Source organism: Erpetoichthys calabaricus, chromosome 10 (assembly GCF_900747795.2).
Source record: "Erpetoichthys calabaricus chromosome 10, fErpCal1.3, whole genome shotgun sequence".
Lineage (NCBI taxonomy): Eukaryota > Metazoa > Chordata > Cladistia > Polypteriformes > Polypteridae > Erpetoichthys > Erpetoichthys calabaricus.
This window is the reverse complement of record NC_041403.2, coordinates 78,150,210-78,171,045: the sequence shown is the minus strand read 5'-3', so window position 1 is coordinate 78,171,045 and position 20,836 is coordinate 78,150,210. Positions and strand designations below refer to the sequence as shown.

The window sequence follows — 20,836 nt, the reverse complement described above, 5'->3', positions numbered from 1 at the left end:
CAGTTGTGCTTCTCAGCTAAAAGTTGCAAACGACTGAAATAAAAAAAAATGTCCTTTCTGACCTTTAAAGTTTCATTTGTGAACTTTACACACATTGTCTTTTTTTACCTGTGAATTATGCAAGAACTGTACTGGTTAGTATCTATAACAAGCATAAATCATGGCATATCCACATTTTTATTTTTTTATTTCAAAAAAGAAATCCTTAAAAATCCATTTCAGTGTTTTTTATAGCTTACTAGCTGAAATACCCAGCTTTGCCTGGGAGGGAAATATATTTTTTTTAATTGTTTGAGAAAAATATAATTAAAAAAAGCACAACTTTAAAAATAAAAATAAATTAACAAACAATGAAGACTCACTAATGTGTTTGTCTTGCGGTCTTGTATGTATGTTATCATCCAGTTGATGCTTGGAACCAGCCAACTCTATCTAATTTCAAACGCAACAGGGACACGGTGGTGCCCAAAAATGAATGCTGGCAGTCACCTTCTGTTCGCCCTCTGGTGGTCGTTCTGAGTGTCAACTGGATGATAACATGCATACGAGACAACAAGATCACCCCTAACCCTACCCAGAAGGGGGTGGGTTAGGTCTGATTTCACCCTACAGTATTTTAGTCGACCAATGAGGAACATGTGGACCAAGTTTCATGAAAATCACTCCAGCCTTTCGGAAGTGATGCTGGAACATACATGCATACACACACACACACACACACACACACACACACACACACACACACACGCACGCACGAATATATATATATAGATTAAAACTTCTTTTTGTTGAAGTCTAGTATTAGATGACACAGAGCCTTTGAAATGTAATGGCAGTTTAATTATTTTTATGAAACATTTAATATGCATAGTGCAAATTGGTCACAGTTATATATTCGGTTACCAACAAATACATATACATTTATGTTACCAAAGCTATATGATTTGTGAATATTTGGCATTATATTGTATATCAACAAATTCTCTGTGCAAACTGTAAGCAAATAATTCTGAACTGTCTCAGATGAAGTGTCATTATATAGACAATGGCAGTTTGTTGTTGTTCCAAGTGACCTATCAGAGTCTGGAGAGATTGCTTCTAATATTCAAGATAATGTTGAGTTTTTTAGGTATTTGAATTAGTATAACCCATTTTTTTTTAAACATTTTCAAGAAAGAAAATGAACAGTATTACACTTGCTCATGCAAATGACTCTTGACACTTCAGAGTTCTATGGTTCCTAAAATCAATAGAGGAAGTTATGCATTAGGTTATAAGCATCTGAGAAAATAAAAATACTGCAGCCTCTTTGGAGTTAAACCCAAGCCTCTCTTGGACTCGGAATTCTATATAAAGATGGTTAACCCTGAATATTTCTCATGATATAGCTGTTACAATCCAATTTACAGCATTAAGCCCAAAAAACACCTTTGGGCAGATTCTGCTACCATCTAGTGGAAAACTAACATTATGCTGCAAAAATTTATAATGCGTTTCTGCTTTTTGCCACTCCTAAGATAACTCGTCAATATTCATGAATGTAGTGGATCTTTCAACTGAAACAACGGTGTGAAACATGAGCCGTAAAGCCAGTTTTAGAGCAAACTGAAACGTAACCATTAGTTGAATTAAACTATAGTGATGACGGTGTGACTTGGTCATCAGACAATGACACGGATAGTGAAACTAAGGTATACGCCACAGTACAACCGAATCACCATGATACACCTGGTGAATTCAGTCACCCGAAGCCTCACCATGGTATAAGTTGGTGTATGGCAAAAAGGCAAAATGATTGCAAAGTAAGAAAGACGTCAATCCCCTAAGCACTGTGTAAGTACAGCAATTGTCAATCTTTGTGTCAAGGGAAATGTGGAAGTCACTAACCCTTGTGCTGTGGTAGCCTACCATAACACAAGGGGCGCATTGATTGAGTGGATCAGGCGCTGACATTCTATGTCTCATGTACAAGCAACAGAAAATATGTTAGAAGAAAAGTGTGCAAAGAAACATACTCCTACTGTCCAAACTGCGACGTCAGGCTATGCATTGCTGACTGTTTCAAAATATATCACATGAAGGAAGTGTACTAAAACTGCATCAGTTTAGTTGTGGACGCTAGACATACGTTTCATCCTGTACTGATTTTGACATTTTAGTGTGTACATATTTCTGTTACACATTGAAAAAATTAGTAGGCTATTGTATTACAAAAAAATATTACTATCTTATTAAATTTGATCGGCCCACTGTGATCATGTTGAACAACTTTGCAAAGGAATATTTTATTATCTTGTGTATGAAGTTAAAGGTAAATTAGAAGTACATTTTCCTTATTCCAATAGAACTGGGTAATGTAGTACATGGACTTGAGTAGTAATGTTTGACCTGACTCAAAATAACAAGTACAATGATCGACGTACTCTATACCCATAATTGTTTACTTAATTATATAATTAAAATAATGCAATAAACCTCAACTGCAAACTATAAAACATAATGAGTTGATTAATACCAATTAACATCTAGAAAGCTTTTCCATAAGGTTTTCTGTTATTCTTGCCTACATGTGATCACTTCAAACACCATATTGGCCTTCAAATCTTGCCTGCACTTAGGATGCAATGGTGCATGTGAGGATGCATGTTTAAATTCATTGTAGCTACAGCAGGCGTGACTGTGCTGGGAGATCATTTTGACAGTTGAATGAAGGGATGTCAAGACTCTTTGAAGACATTCTTTTCCCATATTTTCTTTTTGGAATGTGGCTTCTATTCTTCACACAACATGGATTTGTTACAATAACTTCTTCATTCTTAAAAGCTGTTTTCCTCTTCTTACTCATCTGGCAGGTTTTAAGTGGTTCAGATGCTGCCTGAAGGAACAAAGGCACACAGTGACTAAAATTAGACCACAGTAACCCCTACATTGCCAGCATATAAGAGGACATTTTCTTCCCAAAGTGTGTTGTCTGAGACATTTTGGTGTACTGCCAGTATCTCCCAAGATTTTTGAAACATCTGTTGCTGTTCCTGCACTGTATAAGCAGAAAATATTTAGCATTATTTTTAACATGTATACTCTTGTGAAATAATAGACAGTTTTTCCTATTTGGAGTGCACCTGTCACATAATTTTAATGATAATAATCTTTCAATAGCTATTTTTAAATATGTTATTAATTTTTAACCTTTTGCTGTTTTCTTTTGCCCAGAATGTAGCCTGCCATCCTGGTGACAAGTGATTTATCATTTGTATCACCAATTTTGCAACAAGCTCATTTGAGGACCACATTTTAGACTTCTACCATTAGTTCTTTAACGAAAGAAAATTTATAAGTTTGCCAAACAGCATCAAATAGCCAATAAGCCTTGTGACCCCCTCACCACACATCTGCCACATCTGGGCTCATGCATATAGAATTACGGAAGCCTTGTATCTCAAGCTATACAGAACATAAATAAAAATCACACATTTTGAAAGCTAGGTGTTTAGAGTTTATGGTATTTGGTGTCTAAAGGAGTGAGCCCAGAAGTCAGTGCAACTTAAAACCTAGCAGAAACAAAATGTAGAAAAGTAGCTTTGTGATGGCAGTGGGTTTCAAAGAAATCATGTTGATCATTTGTATTTTTCATCACATGCCACTTCTGAGTAAAATACAATTTTGACCTTTGAGCAAAAGGAATCAAATCCTCTCAATGATTTTATACAATTCGAAAATGAAAAAATGTGAAGAATGTTGTGAAGTTGCACTTTTTCTTGTCCTCTGCAATGACTTTGAGCACAATAAATGCAATGCATGAGAGAGCTGGCACAAACCCCAGGCAGGTCTATTGAACAGGTTTTTGTTGAAGATATTGATTGGGGTGGAAACCACAAGTGAAGATGTGCATCAGAAGTTATTGGATGACTTGTTAAGTCTAAGACTGTGCCGCTGTTCCAAGGCTTCATTTGTTTACGCCAGTCAGTAACATTTCTTGCTCTGCCTTCATTTGTCTAGACAGCATCATTTGTGACAATATAGATCAGGAAGTAGTTTAATTCTGCTCTCCAGGGTGGTTTTCTTTTTGTTGTTTTTCTTTTCATGAATAGATGCAGGATTAATGTGTGGGTCCTTGAAGGGTAGCCTGTCTCATACTTTCCTTCTTTACTTACCATTACTTTCTAATCTATCTTCATGTTTTAAATTATACTCCTACTTGAATACACTCGGATTACTTTATTCCTACCCCAATTTTTTCTCCACAGGTCCAAGTGCCCCCAGTTGCCCGAACATTTCAAGTTAGTTTTGATTCCTCCTGAGTATATCTGTGGTTCTTTGTCTCCTTTTTTCCTCACTTTTCGTTTTCTATGTGTCACAATTCATTTTCACTTGAGTCAGTTTGGAGTTTTTATAATTTTTCAACATAGTTTTGAAAACACCTTTTTCCTCCCCACATTCAGTCTTCACAGGCTGGGTTTCATTACTGTTCAAATGAATAATGAAAAATTGAAAACATTTTTAAATGTATTACAGGGAACAGGTAAATTGGCCCTTGCTCTAGAATAAAAATTCTCTACTGTTAACACAAGAAAAAAAGGCAATTAAGTGATTTGCCACTCATGATGGATTCATGTTGTACTGCCATACTAAGTTTACTTACATGGATTTTAGTAATCTGGTAAAGGTTTGGAATAGCCTATTAATTATATAAATTATAGAATGTAGCGTTAAAAAAATCAAAGTGGTACTAAACTAAATTAAAATAGTGATTTAATTTTAAAAAGGAAATACATGTAACGCATATTCTGGAATCCAACAAACTGCTGTCATTAGATTTAAGATGTGTGTTCTTTCACATTTTTGATGAAGTAAGGGGTTCAGCTTATCTTTAAATATTTTTTACCTGTTTTTGCTGTTGCAGTAAGGGATTCAGGTTATATTTAAATATTTTTTAGCTGTTTGAGTCCTGATCCTGACACAATACCTCTTCCTTTACAATTCAACTTGGGTACTTAATTAATGAACAGTTCTTTTTATTGAATAATTGACCTGATGAAATAAAAAGTACAGATTTTGCACACAAACATTGGAGATGGCATCTTTGATTACATATATTTAGCGGATGGTATAATCCGTAAATTGTAACAATCACCTCCCAATTTGGACATTTTTTTAGGCATTAACTGACTAGCAACAGGAAAAGCAAAATGAGAATATATTAAATGGAGCATCAGAAGAAGGAAGGCAGTGGACCTGCTAAGTCTCATGAGCATTTCATTGGATCAACCAAATTTTGTAAAATTAAAGTGTCCCATACCCCTCACCCTACACATGCCATGCTGCCATTAGCTCAAATGAACTCCTAATCCAAGGAAACAGTTTACATGTAATCCACGTAAAGGTAATTGAAACTAGTTTGAAAGTTCAGTTCAAATGTCAATGAAGACAACTATTCAATAATTCAAATCTGAGTTGAAATGAAACATTACAAGGAATATTGTTCTACCAGGACCAGGATGCAAGTGCTGTTGTGAATATGGAATTCAAATGGGCTTTGACCTTTGCATAAGTTTAGTTCTAAACTAGTGTTAGACAAAATGTCAGATAGAAAAATAAAAACTTACAACAGTTTTGTCAACCAGCCTGAGAACAGTCACGGGCATTTGGCTTCAGTTAAATAAAGATGTTTGCATTTTTGTTTCTGTTGTATTTATTGTTTTCTTGCCACCACCCCTATCAGCCTCTTTCAGTATCGGTCAATGTAAAAATGTCTGCTGCTGCAACTCACTGTCATGTGAACAGTGCTGTTAACCAAGTAAGCATGTTGAATTCGCTCATGCCCATTACATACTGATGTTCGACAGTCCCGTTTCCTATACAGCATGTCACACCAATTTGGAAAAATGAAAAAAAAATGTTAGTACATGCATTGTTGAGCTCGATGCTTCCCACGTAGACACATTTTTTTGGCACTGTCATTTGTTCAGTTGTATCATCTTGTTACTGCTGAGTGTGTTTACTAATGCAATCCTCACAAGTGCTTCTCTTCTTTTTTTCCTTTCTTCCATTTCATCTTGTTTAGGCATGAGAGAACATCCTCCAATCTCTGTCACAGACCTCGCTGATCACATTGAAAGGCTGAAAGCTAATGACGGGTTACGATTTTCTCAGGAGTATGAGGTACATTTTTTTGTTTGTTTCTTTGTGGTCCCGTATTAGTTTCTTGATGACAGAGAATCCACCTTAATAAAAGGATAAGTGTCTGTGTATCTTTGTGTCCATCTGGTTGCTCTGCCTCTGTCATTTCAAAAGATGGCGCATCACAAACATTTATAGTAATAAAATACCTTACATTTGTGATTCCAACAAATGGCACTTCACAACCATTAACACTGCTTTAATGAATCCCATACCAAATGGCATACAACTCAGATATATGCATTACATTTGTCATTTCAACAGATGGCGCATCACAAACAATTGTAGCAATGCATTTTATTACTACAAATGTTGGTGATACACCATCTGTTAGAAAGACAAATGTAATGCATTTTATTATTATATGCATTACAAAATGTATTATTCCAATAGACGGTGCACTATTAACATGAACACTACAGTCCAAGTGTATTAATTAAATTTCAGCCCATCATAGGAGGGTAGCACAGCTAGAACTGTACATTGCCTGAACAGTTTTGACTTCTCAAAATAGCAAGATAGCAAATTATTTTAATTGGTATAGAAGTACTTAATTTATTAAACTTAAAGTATATTTCTAGTTTACTCTTTTGACATTATTATTGAGTGGATATTTATGTAGTATGACTTATACAAACATCAAAGGGCTTAGTAATAAAGTTTACCTGTTAAGAGAGAACACTACACTAACTCTAAATATGCATATTTCATTAAATTTATGTGGATGTAAATGCTTTTAGGATAAGTAACCATTACGCTTTCTAATTATATACAATGGAACCTCGGTTCACGACCATAATTCGTTCCAAAATTCTGGTCGTAAACCGAGTTGGTCGTGAACCGAAGCAATTTGCCCCATAGGATTGTATGTAAATACAATTAATCTGTTCCAGACCGTACGAACTGTATGTGTATATATATATATATATATATATATATATATATATATATATATATTAGTTTTTAAGCACAAATATAGTTAACTATACCATAGAATGCACAGCGTAATAGTAAACTAAATATAAAAACATTGAAAAACACTGAGAAGACCTTGAACAACAGAGAAAACTAACAGTGCAATAGTTCGCGCTATAGTGCTAGGAACCGCTCGCTAAAAACACTTTTTTTTAATGAGTTTTAAGCACAGGGGAAAAAATGAACATTTGAAAAATCCATAATTTAATAAACCACCAAGAAAAGTAACATTGCAACAATGCAGGCTACGAACCGATCGCTGTAAACAGAACTGAAAACAAAAACAAGCCTTCTCTACCTTATGCGTCCCTCCCTCTCTCTCGCACGCACCTGTGTGTGTGCGTGCGTCTCTCTTTTGCGAGCATGGAGTGCCTGTGTGTGTGTCTCTCTAGCGCACTGCTGTGTGTGTGCACGCCTCTCTCTCGACCGCTCCTGTGTGTGTGCGCGTCTGTCTCTCTCTCTCATGCTCCTGTATGTGTGTGTGCGGCTCTCTCTGTCGTGCTGCCTGTGTGTGTGCCTCTGTCTCTTGCACTGCCTGTGTGTGTGTGTGTGTGTCGTGCTCTCTCGCTCTCTCTCTCTTGCTCGCTGCACAGGAAATGCACAGGGAGAGACTGAACATGTACAAACCGAAAGGGAAACTGGCTTGTTCGTATACCAAGTGTGTGGTTGTGAACCGAGGCAAAAGTTTGGCGAACTTTTTGGTCGTAAACCGATTTGTACGTGCACCGAGATGTTCGTGAACCGAGGTTCCACTGTACCTATAAACATTTAATTAAATGTGTGAACTTAGAGTATTTAAAAATGCTCAAATTTATAATACAACATAACATTGACACATAATGTTCAGTATTTAAAGTTTATTAAGTTGAAATCAAGCTTAGTGTTATTAAGGGGTACGAATATCCAGAGTATAAAACAAAGCATGGCGTCAAATGACAAATTTTAGCAAGTGAAGATACTTAATGGTATTACCTTAAAACTAGCTGTGGTACCTACAGTATCTAAGATGGACTGAAATCTAAGTAATCAACATCTATGTTTTTCATTAGATTACATGGGTTGTCCATTTGGTATGGTATAATAATATGCACCCAGTCCCTTGCCCTCATGGCAGCCTTTTCCTCTTTATACACAGCCATATATTTTTGCTGCTTCCTCTCTGTGTCACTTATCAAACTGACCACTCTTATAGATGGAAGTGTTTTACTGGGAAAATGTGGTGGTAGTTGTTACCGCATTGGCCTGGTTTAGCAACTCTAGCCTACTCATGTCAGGGCTTTGGTTTCTCAATGTGCATGTCAATTTATTGTTTTTTTTTTTTTTCACTCCTCCATTACCCATCACGTAAAGTTATCAGTCATTAACATTAAAGCTATAATCATTCACGTGGCCTATGCAGGTGTAAGACCAATTACCAAGCTGCTGTTGCCAACATATAACATCAGACAAAAGAATAGGCTCATAAGACCAATTTTCTTATTATTAGATCTTTATTTGGTATTAATTTTCAATTTTTGATCCCCCCACCCAAAGTTTGCCTACTTTTATTATTCCTAACCCTAGCAGTCAGATGGACACACAGGCATGTGTCCCTTTATTAAGGTGAATATATACTGTATATTTAGTGCAATTTAATAATTTTGAGAAAGCAAAAAATAGAGAATATAAACAACTTGTTAACATAGTCAGAAATGTCCACTGGGGATAAGAAGGTTGAAAGTGTTTCTAATAATTATAGACCAAGCTGGTGAGAAATTTATTGAGCTATAATGGCTTGCATGCTAGGCAGTTCTGTGTGGTAAGCAGTTGTCTCCAGAAATGTCTGTTAGGTTATTGCAGTCATGAGAGCATGCTGACTTACATGTTTTTTCCATTTTTAATGGATGTATTCATTACAGAGTAAAATGTGCAAAAAATCCATCCATCCATTCTGATGATGTATCCACCTTGAACAGGCCACCAGTCACTTAAAGCCCAGGCCCTTGCTGTCTCAAATTGCGCCAATTTAGAGACTGCAGTTAAGTTACATGGGCACAGGGGCTATGTGCAAGCATCATACTGGTGGTGGATGGGTTGGTAACCAACTCCTGTGAATTAGCACAATTAGAAAAAAAAGTCATCCTACCAGAGCAAGATTTCTTTCCCGATATACAGTATTCAGATTATGGTGTCCAATATTCATGGCTGTTTAAAGTCAAGAACTTTTATCAAAGCTCAGATCAGTATTGAATCATTAACACTTTTGAGGCGATTTTGTGAAAGTGCTGTTTTCTTTTAATGGTTCATGCAAAAAGATCACAAGAATGAGCACATTTAAATATAATTAACATTTTGCAAATTAGTGGCTGACATCTTAACACTGCTGTCCCTTGATTCTTTTGACAGGCCATTTCCTACCTGTGTGGAGTTTCCACGTTCTTTACAAGCTTGTATGGTTTTTCTCTGGGTAGTCTGATTTTCCTTTCGCAATTCAAAGATGTGTATTTGGTTGATTGGTAACTCTTAATCAGCACCATGTCATTGAGGTTGGGTCAGAGATCCATGTGGTGGAGTAGAAGCCCTTCCAGGGTTCGTTTCTGCCTTTGGTTGTTCCCCCATGACCCTGAATTTGGTCCAATGGAATTTTGAATTGGAGGGAATGATTAAATGGTCATCTGCAAATTCAAATGTTTACAATCTTAAATTCATATGCACATGTATTTAGTATGTGTAAAATAATCTTTATTTCTATGCACACACACAAACACACATATATGTATCTGCACACAATGATTTATATTCAGCCTTCTAAAATTCGAAACAGTATTTACTTATTTTTCACATTTGACAAAGGATTATTGGTTTTTAAAGTCCAACACAAGGGATAAAGAAAGAATTTACATTTAGAGTGGTACATTTCCAAAGGGATAATACTAACATGTTTGCAGTTTTTTTCTGTTTATGTAGGAGGAAGGTCTTTGAATTCAATCCTAATTAGATATCAAAATGTGAACTCATTAACCATTTGCCTTCCGCCTTTTTATATAACTTTTTCTGACATGCATTATCTAAATTACCTATTGAAATCAAGCTGGTTTTCTTTCTTACTCAGTGTTCTCATTGTGAAAGTAATTTTCTGCTCAGAAGATCAAGAATGTAACTGTCAACCCAGTAAATCACTAATGAGAAGGTGTTTTTGAGATGAAGGTTCTTAGATGTGTGAGCTTTGAATTCTCGTATTGAATATGACCTATTTGCATTTATATATAAAAAAAAAAATCTCTCTAAGGGCAACGCCTGTATTTTAAGTACGACAAAAGCAGCAGTTAAAAGTCAGTGAGTAAAACAATTTAAAATATGGCAGATTTTAGGAAGACCAGTTTCTTTTTTAAGTGTTTGTTTAGTCAAGTTGTGTTATTGAGACAAATATGGCTTGCCATCTTGGCTCTTATGTTTGCAGTGTCCACAGTAATGGGTTGTCCTATAGAACAGATGATACAACATGCTGTATTTGTGCATAAAATATGACCTCATTAATATTATATTTTATTTTACTTTTATAAGTATTGGCAACAAAAATACGGGAAAAATCCACAATAAAAACATTACTTTACCATAGAGATTGTATCTTAGTAACACTATAAAAATAACATTAAAATCAAAATCTGTATGCAAGGTGGTGCGGTGGTTAATGCTGACTTCACAGATCCAACATGCTGGATTGAATTCCTGTGGCCAGATCAGTCATGGCCTGTGTAGAGTTTGTACAGTATGTCCATACGTGTGTTCCTCTTGGTAGTCTGGTTTGCCTCCCGTTTCCTCAAAGACATGTGCAGTAGGTTCAATGTAAGTGCCAGTTTGACTATATGTGAGTGTGAATGTATGTCAGTGTGTGCCCCCTCGAGCTACAGTTTTTAGAATGTGGGTTGGTGTCAAATCTTCAATCAGTCCACTATCTATGGCAAGGGGCATTGCTGCTGGTTTCATCTATTGATTAGTGTCTACACTGTTAAGTTTTTTTTAAGATTGTTTTAAAGTTTGGTACTTTTTAACTTGTTATTCACATTTTATTAATTATTATTATTTATTACTTATTCAAACATTTACAAAATCCTGTGCTGGGAATCCGTTTTTGAGAAGGAATCCCTCATTAAATTACATGTTAAAATAGGTAGTCTTCCTACTCCATAAAGGAATTATTATTAACAAAATTAAAGTTGCAGGCAGCTTCCATTAGGAGTGTTGTAGTTTAAGGTAGGATGAAATACAAAAGATTCTCAAATAAAAGAAATATTTAGGGTTTTTGTTAATGCTAAATGCTCTATTGAGTCATGAGGGGCTTGAATTCAGTCTGCATCTTTAAAAAGAAGCAGCCACACAAACTCTTTTCTGATTCATTATGTGAAGAAAAGTGTGACATACTTTATTATCTATGTACTGGTTAAAATATTAAACATTAAAACAGATTAAACAAAAAATAATGATGGTATAGAGTGCCAGCTGAGCACATCTGATCATGGTTAAAATGTAATTTCTGTTTGAGGTGAGAGCTCTCCACCAGTTACATGAAACCAGCAGTAGTAAAATCAATATAGAGCTTTAAATCGCTAAATACCCGTGGAGCAGGACATAAGGTACAGACTGATATGAACAATTCAGGAAACTCCGAATTAAACACAGCATTTGTAATTAAGCAAATCCTCTTACAAATTGCAAAATGAAACACAAAAATTATCCACTCAGTAGTTTCAGTTATTTTTGCAAAGCAGTTAATCATTACATTCAGCATTAAATTGAGCTTTAAAGTTGATTAAGAATTTTAAATTAAACTTTTTGTATTTTGGGTGGAGTAGCTAAAGGTGTGCACAGTTACATATTCTGAGTTTTAAGGAATAATCTGAAACCTTTTTTTGTGGTTTGAAGAGAGTGCAGTTAAAATAAGTCCCAAAAATTCTGAATTACAATATGCCACCCTAATTTGGTGTGTTCATAGGAAATGTAATGATTTACTACATGAGGTAGAAGTACATGCTAAACAAGAATAGTTGCATTAAATATTATATTACAGTTTAAATATTTAAAGTCTAAATATTCCCGATTGTATTAGAAATGTATCATTTTTCACTCTCCGATAGGTCCATAGAGGGCTAGATCTCTAGTAAAGGATTAAAAATAAAAAAAATACCATCATATTCATAATCAATGTTGTACAGTGTAAAATGTTACCTCATATGCTCCTGTTTTTGAAATTTGTCATTTTTAACCTTCTGGGAGTGGCTCTTAGAAGGCTAGGACCACCAGTATAGAATCAGATATCAAAATACTAATTTATTTGTGATCAGCAACTTTGAAATAACTTAAAACAACACTCCACATGCCTGTGTTACTGATCCCCATTTTTTTTTTTTAAGTTTTGTGAAAAGGAGAAAATTTGACCCCTCGTATCCCATAAAGGGATGAACTCCTGGGGTCAGTTAATTGGCATACACAATTTCAAGTCCTTCTGATCATTCTTGCTGAAGACACCTATTGGTTTAATCTTTGTTATAATGGCGTAATTTGCAATTTTTTTAATATTAGTGAAACAGGAGACACCAAACCAAAATAAAAAGTGATTTCAAAGCGTTCATATAATAATTATTGTGAACTTGTGGCATTTGTGAGATATGGTTTAGTGGGTTACATGTAGTAAGGTAATGAAGTAGTGGCCTAAAACAACCACAGAAAATCTCCATGTCTCGCCATTAATCACAGTAATGGAGACTGTGAATAGTATGCACATTTACCTCATGTTCCTCTACAATTTTCGTGAGCTTAATAAATTTTATTTATTTATTTTGTGGTTTTGCCACTATTTATAATTTGTTTATTTGTGTATCATTATTTTGCTTTCTAAAATGAGATTTCTGTACTCAGAACCTATTTGTATACAGTAGTGGTGGTCCTGTTCTGCTTAGTGAATAAAATATAGAAAGCTAAAAAAAAAAAAGAATAACTATGTTTGGAAACATCTTCAAGAAAAAAATTAAAACAAATGTAAAATATTCTTTAGAGCCTTTAGAGTTTAGTCCTTTACTAGACAGAAGGATAATAGGAGACTATTGATTTGCATCTCCAAAGTACTCCTGTTTTCCGAGTTATTACTAATGCAGAGTTAGTTCAGATGCTCACGCTGTCAACGAACACGGCAGGATTGCCAAATGGCCTCCCAAGACTGTTGCCAGTTGAAGAGTTTGCTTTTTTGTAATGGGGTTAGCATTGGCTTATGTTTGCACAGTGATCTCTTCATCTGACAGAGACGTTGATTCCCATCCTGCTAGACGGCCAACAGAACTCTTGAGACTTTCATCTGTTTATTAAATTCTGTTTTGCAAAAATGAGCTGCTGAGAAGCTAGTAAGAAGCAGATTTATGTTGGTGTCGAATTACAAAAGTGGCCACAGCTTTTCTTACTAAGACTTTCAATGAGTCCACTTGTATTTTTCTAGATTTTTTTTAATTGCATACTCTGTGTTTAGAAGATATTAAAATAATTCAGTATATAATGAATAATATTATAGCATTGTCTGGTACTTGCTAGTGCCAAACCAATTAATTCATGCTCATTTCTTTGCTGTTTTGGGTAGCTCACTATCCTTTGGGGAATGGCTCACTATAGCCACACACTAGAATGATGATCATGTGGTGAATGTAGCGCTCTTGCCTTTTTTACATGTTCCCCTGCAGCTGGTGCTGAAGTTGTTCATTTAAATTTGGAATGCCAGCTCATACAGCTGCTGCCTCAGCGCTGAAATCATCCTCAGCTGATGCAAGAGTCTGTGCCCATATATGAATATATATTTTTTTAAATTCTTGTTAACTAATATAGGGCACTAAAAAATTGGGTTAGAACTACAAAGCACCAAAAAATAGGTTAGAACTAGGGAATCCATTCCCGGACGGGTTTATCCATTCCTGGGAATTTGGGAATCCCGCATGTCATTCCCGGGAATCCCAGGCTCCCGGGGATGACACAGTGCATGGGCATTTCACATGTGAACGGTTTTAAAACGAGCAACACTTATTTTTAATAAAACTACTGCAATAGGTTGACACCAATAAAAGACTAACCTTAACTACAAGCAGTTCATGCTGTCATATAAGTACATGTATCTATTTAGTTGCGGTAATAAGAGTGTAGAAAGCACAACATGTCGAGCGTGCGGTCGTCCAGGCGAGAGTGCACCTTCGTGCAGAGCACACCAGCCGCTGAGAAAGCACGCTCTGCCTCCACTGAAGTAGGCGGCACAGTTGTCAGACACTGATATACTTGTTCTAAACAATGCCCGCGCTTGCCGTTGCTCTGAAACACAGCCATTTCAGCTTTTACTGATGCATCCAGTTTCTTGTCATCATTCTGTGATGGCAAGTTTCTTGGCACAGATAATGCGGATGCAACAGACTGACGCATTGCAATTTCAAGTTGCTGTTCAAAGCTGTCAACAGCACAGACGTCAATGAACTCTGCCCCGTCCCGGCATTCGTGTGCTGCAGAGTGCAGACTCCTCCCAGCCCACTGTGCTCAGTCAGCTGGGAGATTGACTGCTGCTGGTCTGTTGTTGAATGAATTAATCAGCAACACACTACACCGTGGGCCAAAAAACCATGCCACTTAATTATTTTTAACTATAACTGTTATTTCTTGATCAATTTTTATACTTTTACATGCTATATATACGAGCTTGGCCGTTCCCGTTTTCCCGGGAATTACAGCAGTTTGGATTCCCTAGTTAGAACTATCTGTCCAACAACATGGAAAGTGTAGCATATCAATTGAATTTATCTTACTTTGTATTTCATGAAATGCTGGTCTCTGGCAGACAGTGTACCATTGTGGCCAAGGAAGTGAATTCTAACCCAGAAAGCTGTCAGTTCTGCTCCCTTCCTATGTCCCAGTATGTTGCTCCAAGCAGTTCTCTGACCCTATGCATGCTCCAGCTGCACACAATTCCTCTGAACACTGATACAAAGCGTGTGTAACTTCTGAAATGACTTTGAGGCAATATCAATCATAAAAAAGGTTCTATTTAAAATAAAGGTTGTTTGATACAAAAAGACACCTTTAGAAGTAAATGTAGTGCAATTTGATGTGATTTGACTTACTAGCAGCAGTACATCTAGCTTATGCAACATTTTAAAACATCTGATTGTTGGCGTGCATTTCACAGGTTGTATGCAAGCTATAAAAAACACTTCAAACTAATCTCCTAATGGAGTGTAGTGACTATGCTCAAATTTACTAAGCTCACTTTCATATTGCATCTGTCTATCATGTATCATGCACACATATGTCCTGTGAGAAGTATCCAAAAACTGTCTCGCTTAAAATTCATCAGACCTGGCTTTGCTCGTTTCCTGCTTAACGAAAGCTTGTCATTGAGAATGCTGCAGTGTAGTTATGTATTCAGCTGATAGTAACTAAACCTTAACCTGCAATGGTGAGGATGTGAGGCATCAACAACTTTATAAATGGCCAATATCATTTTGCATATCAAGTGCCAGCAATGTGGCCAAATGGTCTGTAAACCAAAATATTATTACTTTAATGAACAAGCAACTTACTGCCAAACTTTAAAAAGGTGATAAACTGTTGTTGATAAACTTGTTATGCTTGTATTTTAGAGGTGTTATTGAAAAAAAGTGTTTGCAAAACAAACACATGTAAATTCTCTCTCGTTTTAATAATCTTGATCTTTATAAACATTGTATTACAGCCTTAAGGCTTTTCTATTAAGATGTTTTGCCAAAATAATTTAATCTACAGCATTTTGATTACTGTTGATTTATGCTTATTTTGCAAAGAGATCTTACAGTGCTTTAAATAATTTGGAAGGAAAAATAAGTGAGTTTACAAAAATATTACACATAGATGACAAAGTTTAATGTTTTAAATATCACTCGACAATACAGCTGCCTTTAATTGTGGATATTTTGATAGGAACTGGTGGCAGTACTACAGTTCAATCCTTTTTATAGCCATCCTACCAAGTTGCAGAATTGTATCAGCAGCACTTGGCACAAGGTAGATAGGATACTAGTAGGGTTGAATTGGTAAAAGTTTGACTTTGTTATCAATACCAGCTTTCGGCCCTCAGCATTGGCACTAGAACAATTCTGAAGCAAATAACCGATAACTCCAAAACCCCCATCATACTGCAGCTTTCCAGGTGTGACACACAATTGTTTGCCTTCCTTGTGCACTGTGTCATCACACGCCACTATGCATCTTTTCCTTCTTGATAGCCATTAAGTCCAGATTGCGTCAAAGCATGTAGTTTTATTTTGTGAAGTCTATGAAATGAATGTTTTTCCACAAATGCAATAGCAAGTGTCAAGGGAGGGTGGGAGACTGGGAGGAAAGCTGATGTTTACTTCCAGTACCAAAAATCCTGAAATGCTGGTACCTCACCATTTTAAAATTGGGTTTTTCAGTATCATGCAACCCTAGATGCTAGTCTGTCACAGAGTACATTCACGCGCATGTGCACCCTCACTCTAATAGGATCAGTTTAGAGTCTCCAGTTAGGCTAGTACATGTGTCTTTAAGGTGTCAGACAAAAATCAGAATACCTGGAGAAAAACCTTTGTGATTACATGGGGGGAAAAAAGTATAAAGTCCACAAAGCTAGTACCCAGGCTGGGAATCAAACCTAAGTCTCTGGAGCTCTAAGGAATAGCATGTAGACCATCAGTACTGTCTCAATATCTAATAATATCTTAATATCTATTAGAATACATCTTTGTGGTGTTCTTTGAAATTCATAACATGTTTAAATGTAATCTCGCAGCTGGTGCTTCAGTTTGAAATCTCTTCAAGAAAAGAATTTTACAGTTGAAATAATTCACTCCCAGTGCAGAGACACTAAAGTTTCAAAATATTTAATTTGCCTGCTCTAATTTACAGACTGAAGAGTCCCTTTGAATGGCATTACTTTTCTTGTAATGTAAGTAATGAGGTCAAACAGCAGTCAGACATTGATTTTAAAAGTGATTATCTCCCCATTTAAGAGAAGGTAGTGCTAATACATGTGACTGTTTTATTAATACAAGTGATCTGTAAAAAGAGGGGAGATTTGTTACAGCAGTGTTTAGTGGATTCACTGGTTACTTACATTGTTTTAGTTTTTCTTATTGGCCAATGCTTTTTTAAAAGAAATAACATGGTCATTTGAAGAGTCATTATTTTCCCAATAAAACAAATATTATTAAATGCAGTGACATTAGAAATATATCTTAAGGATCTGTAAATGCTTCTACCTGTAATTGTAAGAATTGCCTGTGGGTGTATAATTATCACAGCCTTTTGATGCCTTTAAAACAAGGAGTAAGTATGCTTTATACAGGAAGTATGGTGGGATGAGGGTGTGTTTTACTGTTAGACGCATTGATTAGAAATAATACACTTAAATTTTACAAACCAGGAACATTATCTCTGATGCCATAGAAGTGTGGTTTTAATTTCTCTCTATTATAATAAAAAAATCCTGGGATGAGACGAGACTTTTTAGCCTGGGATGAGACGTGACTTTTTCAGAGAGATACTTTCACAGCCCGCACAATGAGACTTTGTGCCAAGAGATTTAACCACGCCCGGGGCCGGAAATAAAAGACAAAGAGTAGATGACAAAGTAGAATGTCGTAAAGAATTCAGAAACGTTGGCACGATACACATGCAGAGCAGGTTAAAGATAATGAAAGTACTAAAATTCGAAAGTCTCAAAAAAATGATAGTAAAGATTGCATTAGTGCAAACAAACGAAAATTATTACTCTGTGAAATAACGGAACAGCAAAAAGAGATTGAATATCAGATCGGGTTTAAACTTTAAATTGGAGACTTGTAGATCGTCTAATTCATGTTGCCATCAGGGAAAATTAGTGTTTCTTCCCAATGAAGAGGCGTATCTGTGAGAATTAAAAGATTTGTTGTTTGGTGAAAGTGAAATCCACATACACAAGTGGCAGAGATGCGAAGTGGCTGGCGTGTAGCACAGGCAGAGGGGGTTGGCAAGCGAAGCGAGCAGGGGGCAAAGCCCCCTAGTCTTAGAAAAAAGTCAAGATGTAAAAGTAAAAATAAGTTTTCCATCCATCTATCCATTTTCCAAGCTTGCTCATTCCATTACAGGGTCATGAGGTGCCAGAGCCCAACCCGGCAGTAATAAACGGTGAATGAAATGCCAGTTCATTGCAGGGCCATACTTGTGTACAAACGTGTAGGCTCATACTGGAAAGATCTAGAGAGGGCAGTCAGTCTCACAGACGTGTGATGGAATCTGGAATTGTTAGTGAAAAGCATAGCACAAATGTGAAGAGGGTACAAAATGCACATAGACAGTGACCAGTCCGGGATTTGAACCCAGGTTGCTGGAACAGGGAGGCAGGAGTGCTGGCCTTCAAAACAGTAAGGACAGAGATATTTCAGCTGTATTTTAAACAGGCATGTTATGACCTTCACGTTTTTCAACAGAATTATAACACAAGAGTACAGTAGAAATGCTAATATATTGTATGGCATACTGAACTAATAAATGCCTTAAACTGTTTGATATCTCATTGAAATTATTTTTCAGTACCAAATATTAATGTATTCTATTTTACAACCTATTGAGAATATGTACCCATTTAAATAAATCACATACTGTACATAGTCATTTAGTCTTAACAAGGAAAAAATACAAAATACTATTTCATTTATATCTGCATGGATGAATGAAAATAAGAACATTTAAATATGTTGTATATGAATCCAGATGTACGTTTTATTATCCACTTTTTCATGACTCCGGGAGGAAAACTTATAATAGCTGTAATTGATGCTGGGGCACCAGGCGGATATGTGGTGTAGTTTCTCTTTCAAACACACACACACACACACACACACAGGTACACACTCATAACCAGTATAGAGTCACCAGTTGACCTAATTGGATTGTAGAAGCCAATTGGTGTTCCCAGAGGAAACCCACACAAACAGAGGGAGAACATATAGACTCCATGTGGAAGGGGAATATAGACAAAGAAATGCAACCAGAAAGACAATGCTCTAAATTATAATATATATGTGCCATCCATCCATGTGATCCATTATCAGGCCCGCCACAGAGAGTCTATGGTGAAACTCCAACACAGGACAAGCTCACCAATGCACCCACAGTCACTGACATGTGATCAGTTTACCTGAAGCACACGTCTGTGCCATATATGCAGTATAATCTACAATGTCCGTTGTGAAAGGCCCTAGGCACAGCAAGGTTGGGGAAGATTGCCACGTGAGTGGTCAAGGTCAGGATTTCTTCTGTGTAGGTGGCAGGAGGATGATGAAAGCATGTAGTAAGCCTGCACTGAGACCACCTTTGGGAAATCTCAGTTTTATGACCACCTTACACTGTTATACTCCACCACTTTTCAGAGCCAAAATAGCCTATTAGAGTGCAAAATCAACAGCTTGTTGTGAAAAGGAGCTGTGACCTTAGAAAGAGATTGCTTTGGTAATGAAGGCAGATATTTTTTTAAATGTGTACTAAATCCCAGCAAGATGATATTGTTAGACTCCAGTATGAATAAAAATTGGAATAAATGCAAGAAACTGTCAATGAAAACTTTGTGAAAGAGTTTTGTAAAGGTAGACATTCTTCCATATAATCACTTTACTCTAATGCTTCTTGGAACTTTAATAAGTAGGTGCCATGAGTGAAAGTGATTTTGAGATTTGAGTGAAATTTCAAAGCAATTTGGATGTTTGATATGTCAGATTAATTATTTTTATTTAAAATAATTGTATTTCAGTTGGTGATCTGTCAACAGAGTACCCATAACATAAAGACTAATGGCATCTATGCAAAAATATGATCTGGTTTATTGTCATATTTTGTACTGAATCTTTCAGGCGTCCTAATAAAGTCTCACTGAAAGGAATGTCATCTGGACACCAGCCCAGAAAAGCTGTCACTTCCTATTGATCCATCTATTAATTTCCAAACAGAGCCAAGTGGCAGAACAGATTTCATCAGGGCAGAAAGATCAGTAAAGTCTCTTGCATATAGTGAAGGACTAGAAGATATATATTTTATTTTCAGCTAGATGCAAGACAGGCTTCCAATTCCGAATAACAATATATTTTGAAATCTTTCACCATTTAAGTGTAAGGCCAGACACCCTTTGAACACAACACCAATCTGCATTTCTCTCAACCAAAACTATAAATCATAACCACTGTAATTTTATAATAAGTAAAACAATATGTTGGAAAGCAGAATTCCAGCCTCGACATAAAGGGGAAAACAAGCTTCCACTAACAATCCTATTCTCAGAGCTGACAAAGTTTCTCTAATACAGTCTTCATTGTATTACAGCAGTAAATTGTAAATTCTGCTACGCCACTGACACATTGGTTTGTGCTGCTGCCTCTCAGATCCAGCATTATAGATTAGAATCCGATACCCACTGGCTGAGTTTCTGGAGTTATACTTGTACTCGCCTTTGCATGTGTGCAGCCAAAACACAGAATATGTATGTTAGGTGACTGGTTTCTCTAAACTAGCCTTTTGTGGGAGTAAGCGTGAGGAGCCTTTTTGATGACAAGGCCACTGTACAGCATTGATTGCTGTCTATAGCCGCATGCTGCCAGGATTGTTGTTGGATCTGATTTGGATAGAGTGGATTTGA

At 36.3% G+C, this 20,836-nt stretch overlaps 1 protein-coding gene across 14 annotated transcripts in view; it reads left to right on the top strand.

The window, feature by feature from the left end:
* The window catches only part of ptprfa (protein tyrosine phosphatase receptor type Fa), a 589,562-nt gene that overhangs the window by 529,842 nt on the left and 38,884 nt on the right, over positions 1 to 20,836 (top strand). For 8 of the 14 annotated variants that reach the window (XM_051933282.1, XM_051933285.1, XM_051933283.1 and 5 more), the window contains 2 exons: positions 4,248 to 4,280; positions 6,065 to 6,162. In XM_051933282.1, coding sequence (XP_051789242.1) covers positions 4,248 to 4,280; positions 6,065 to 6,162 — 131 coding nt within the window. The remainder of the gene's footprint in view (positions 1 to 4,247; positions 4,281 to 6,064; positions 6,163 to 20,836) is intronic. The other 6 variants (XM_051933291.1, XM_051933287.1, XM_051933286.1 and 3 more) reach the window with 1 other exon arrangement.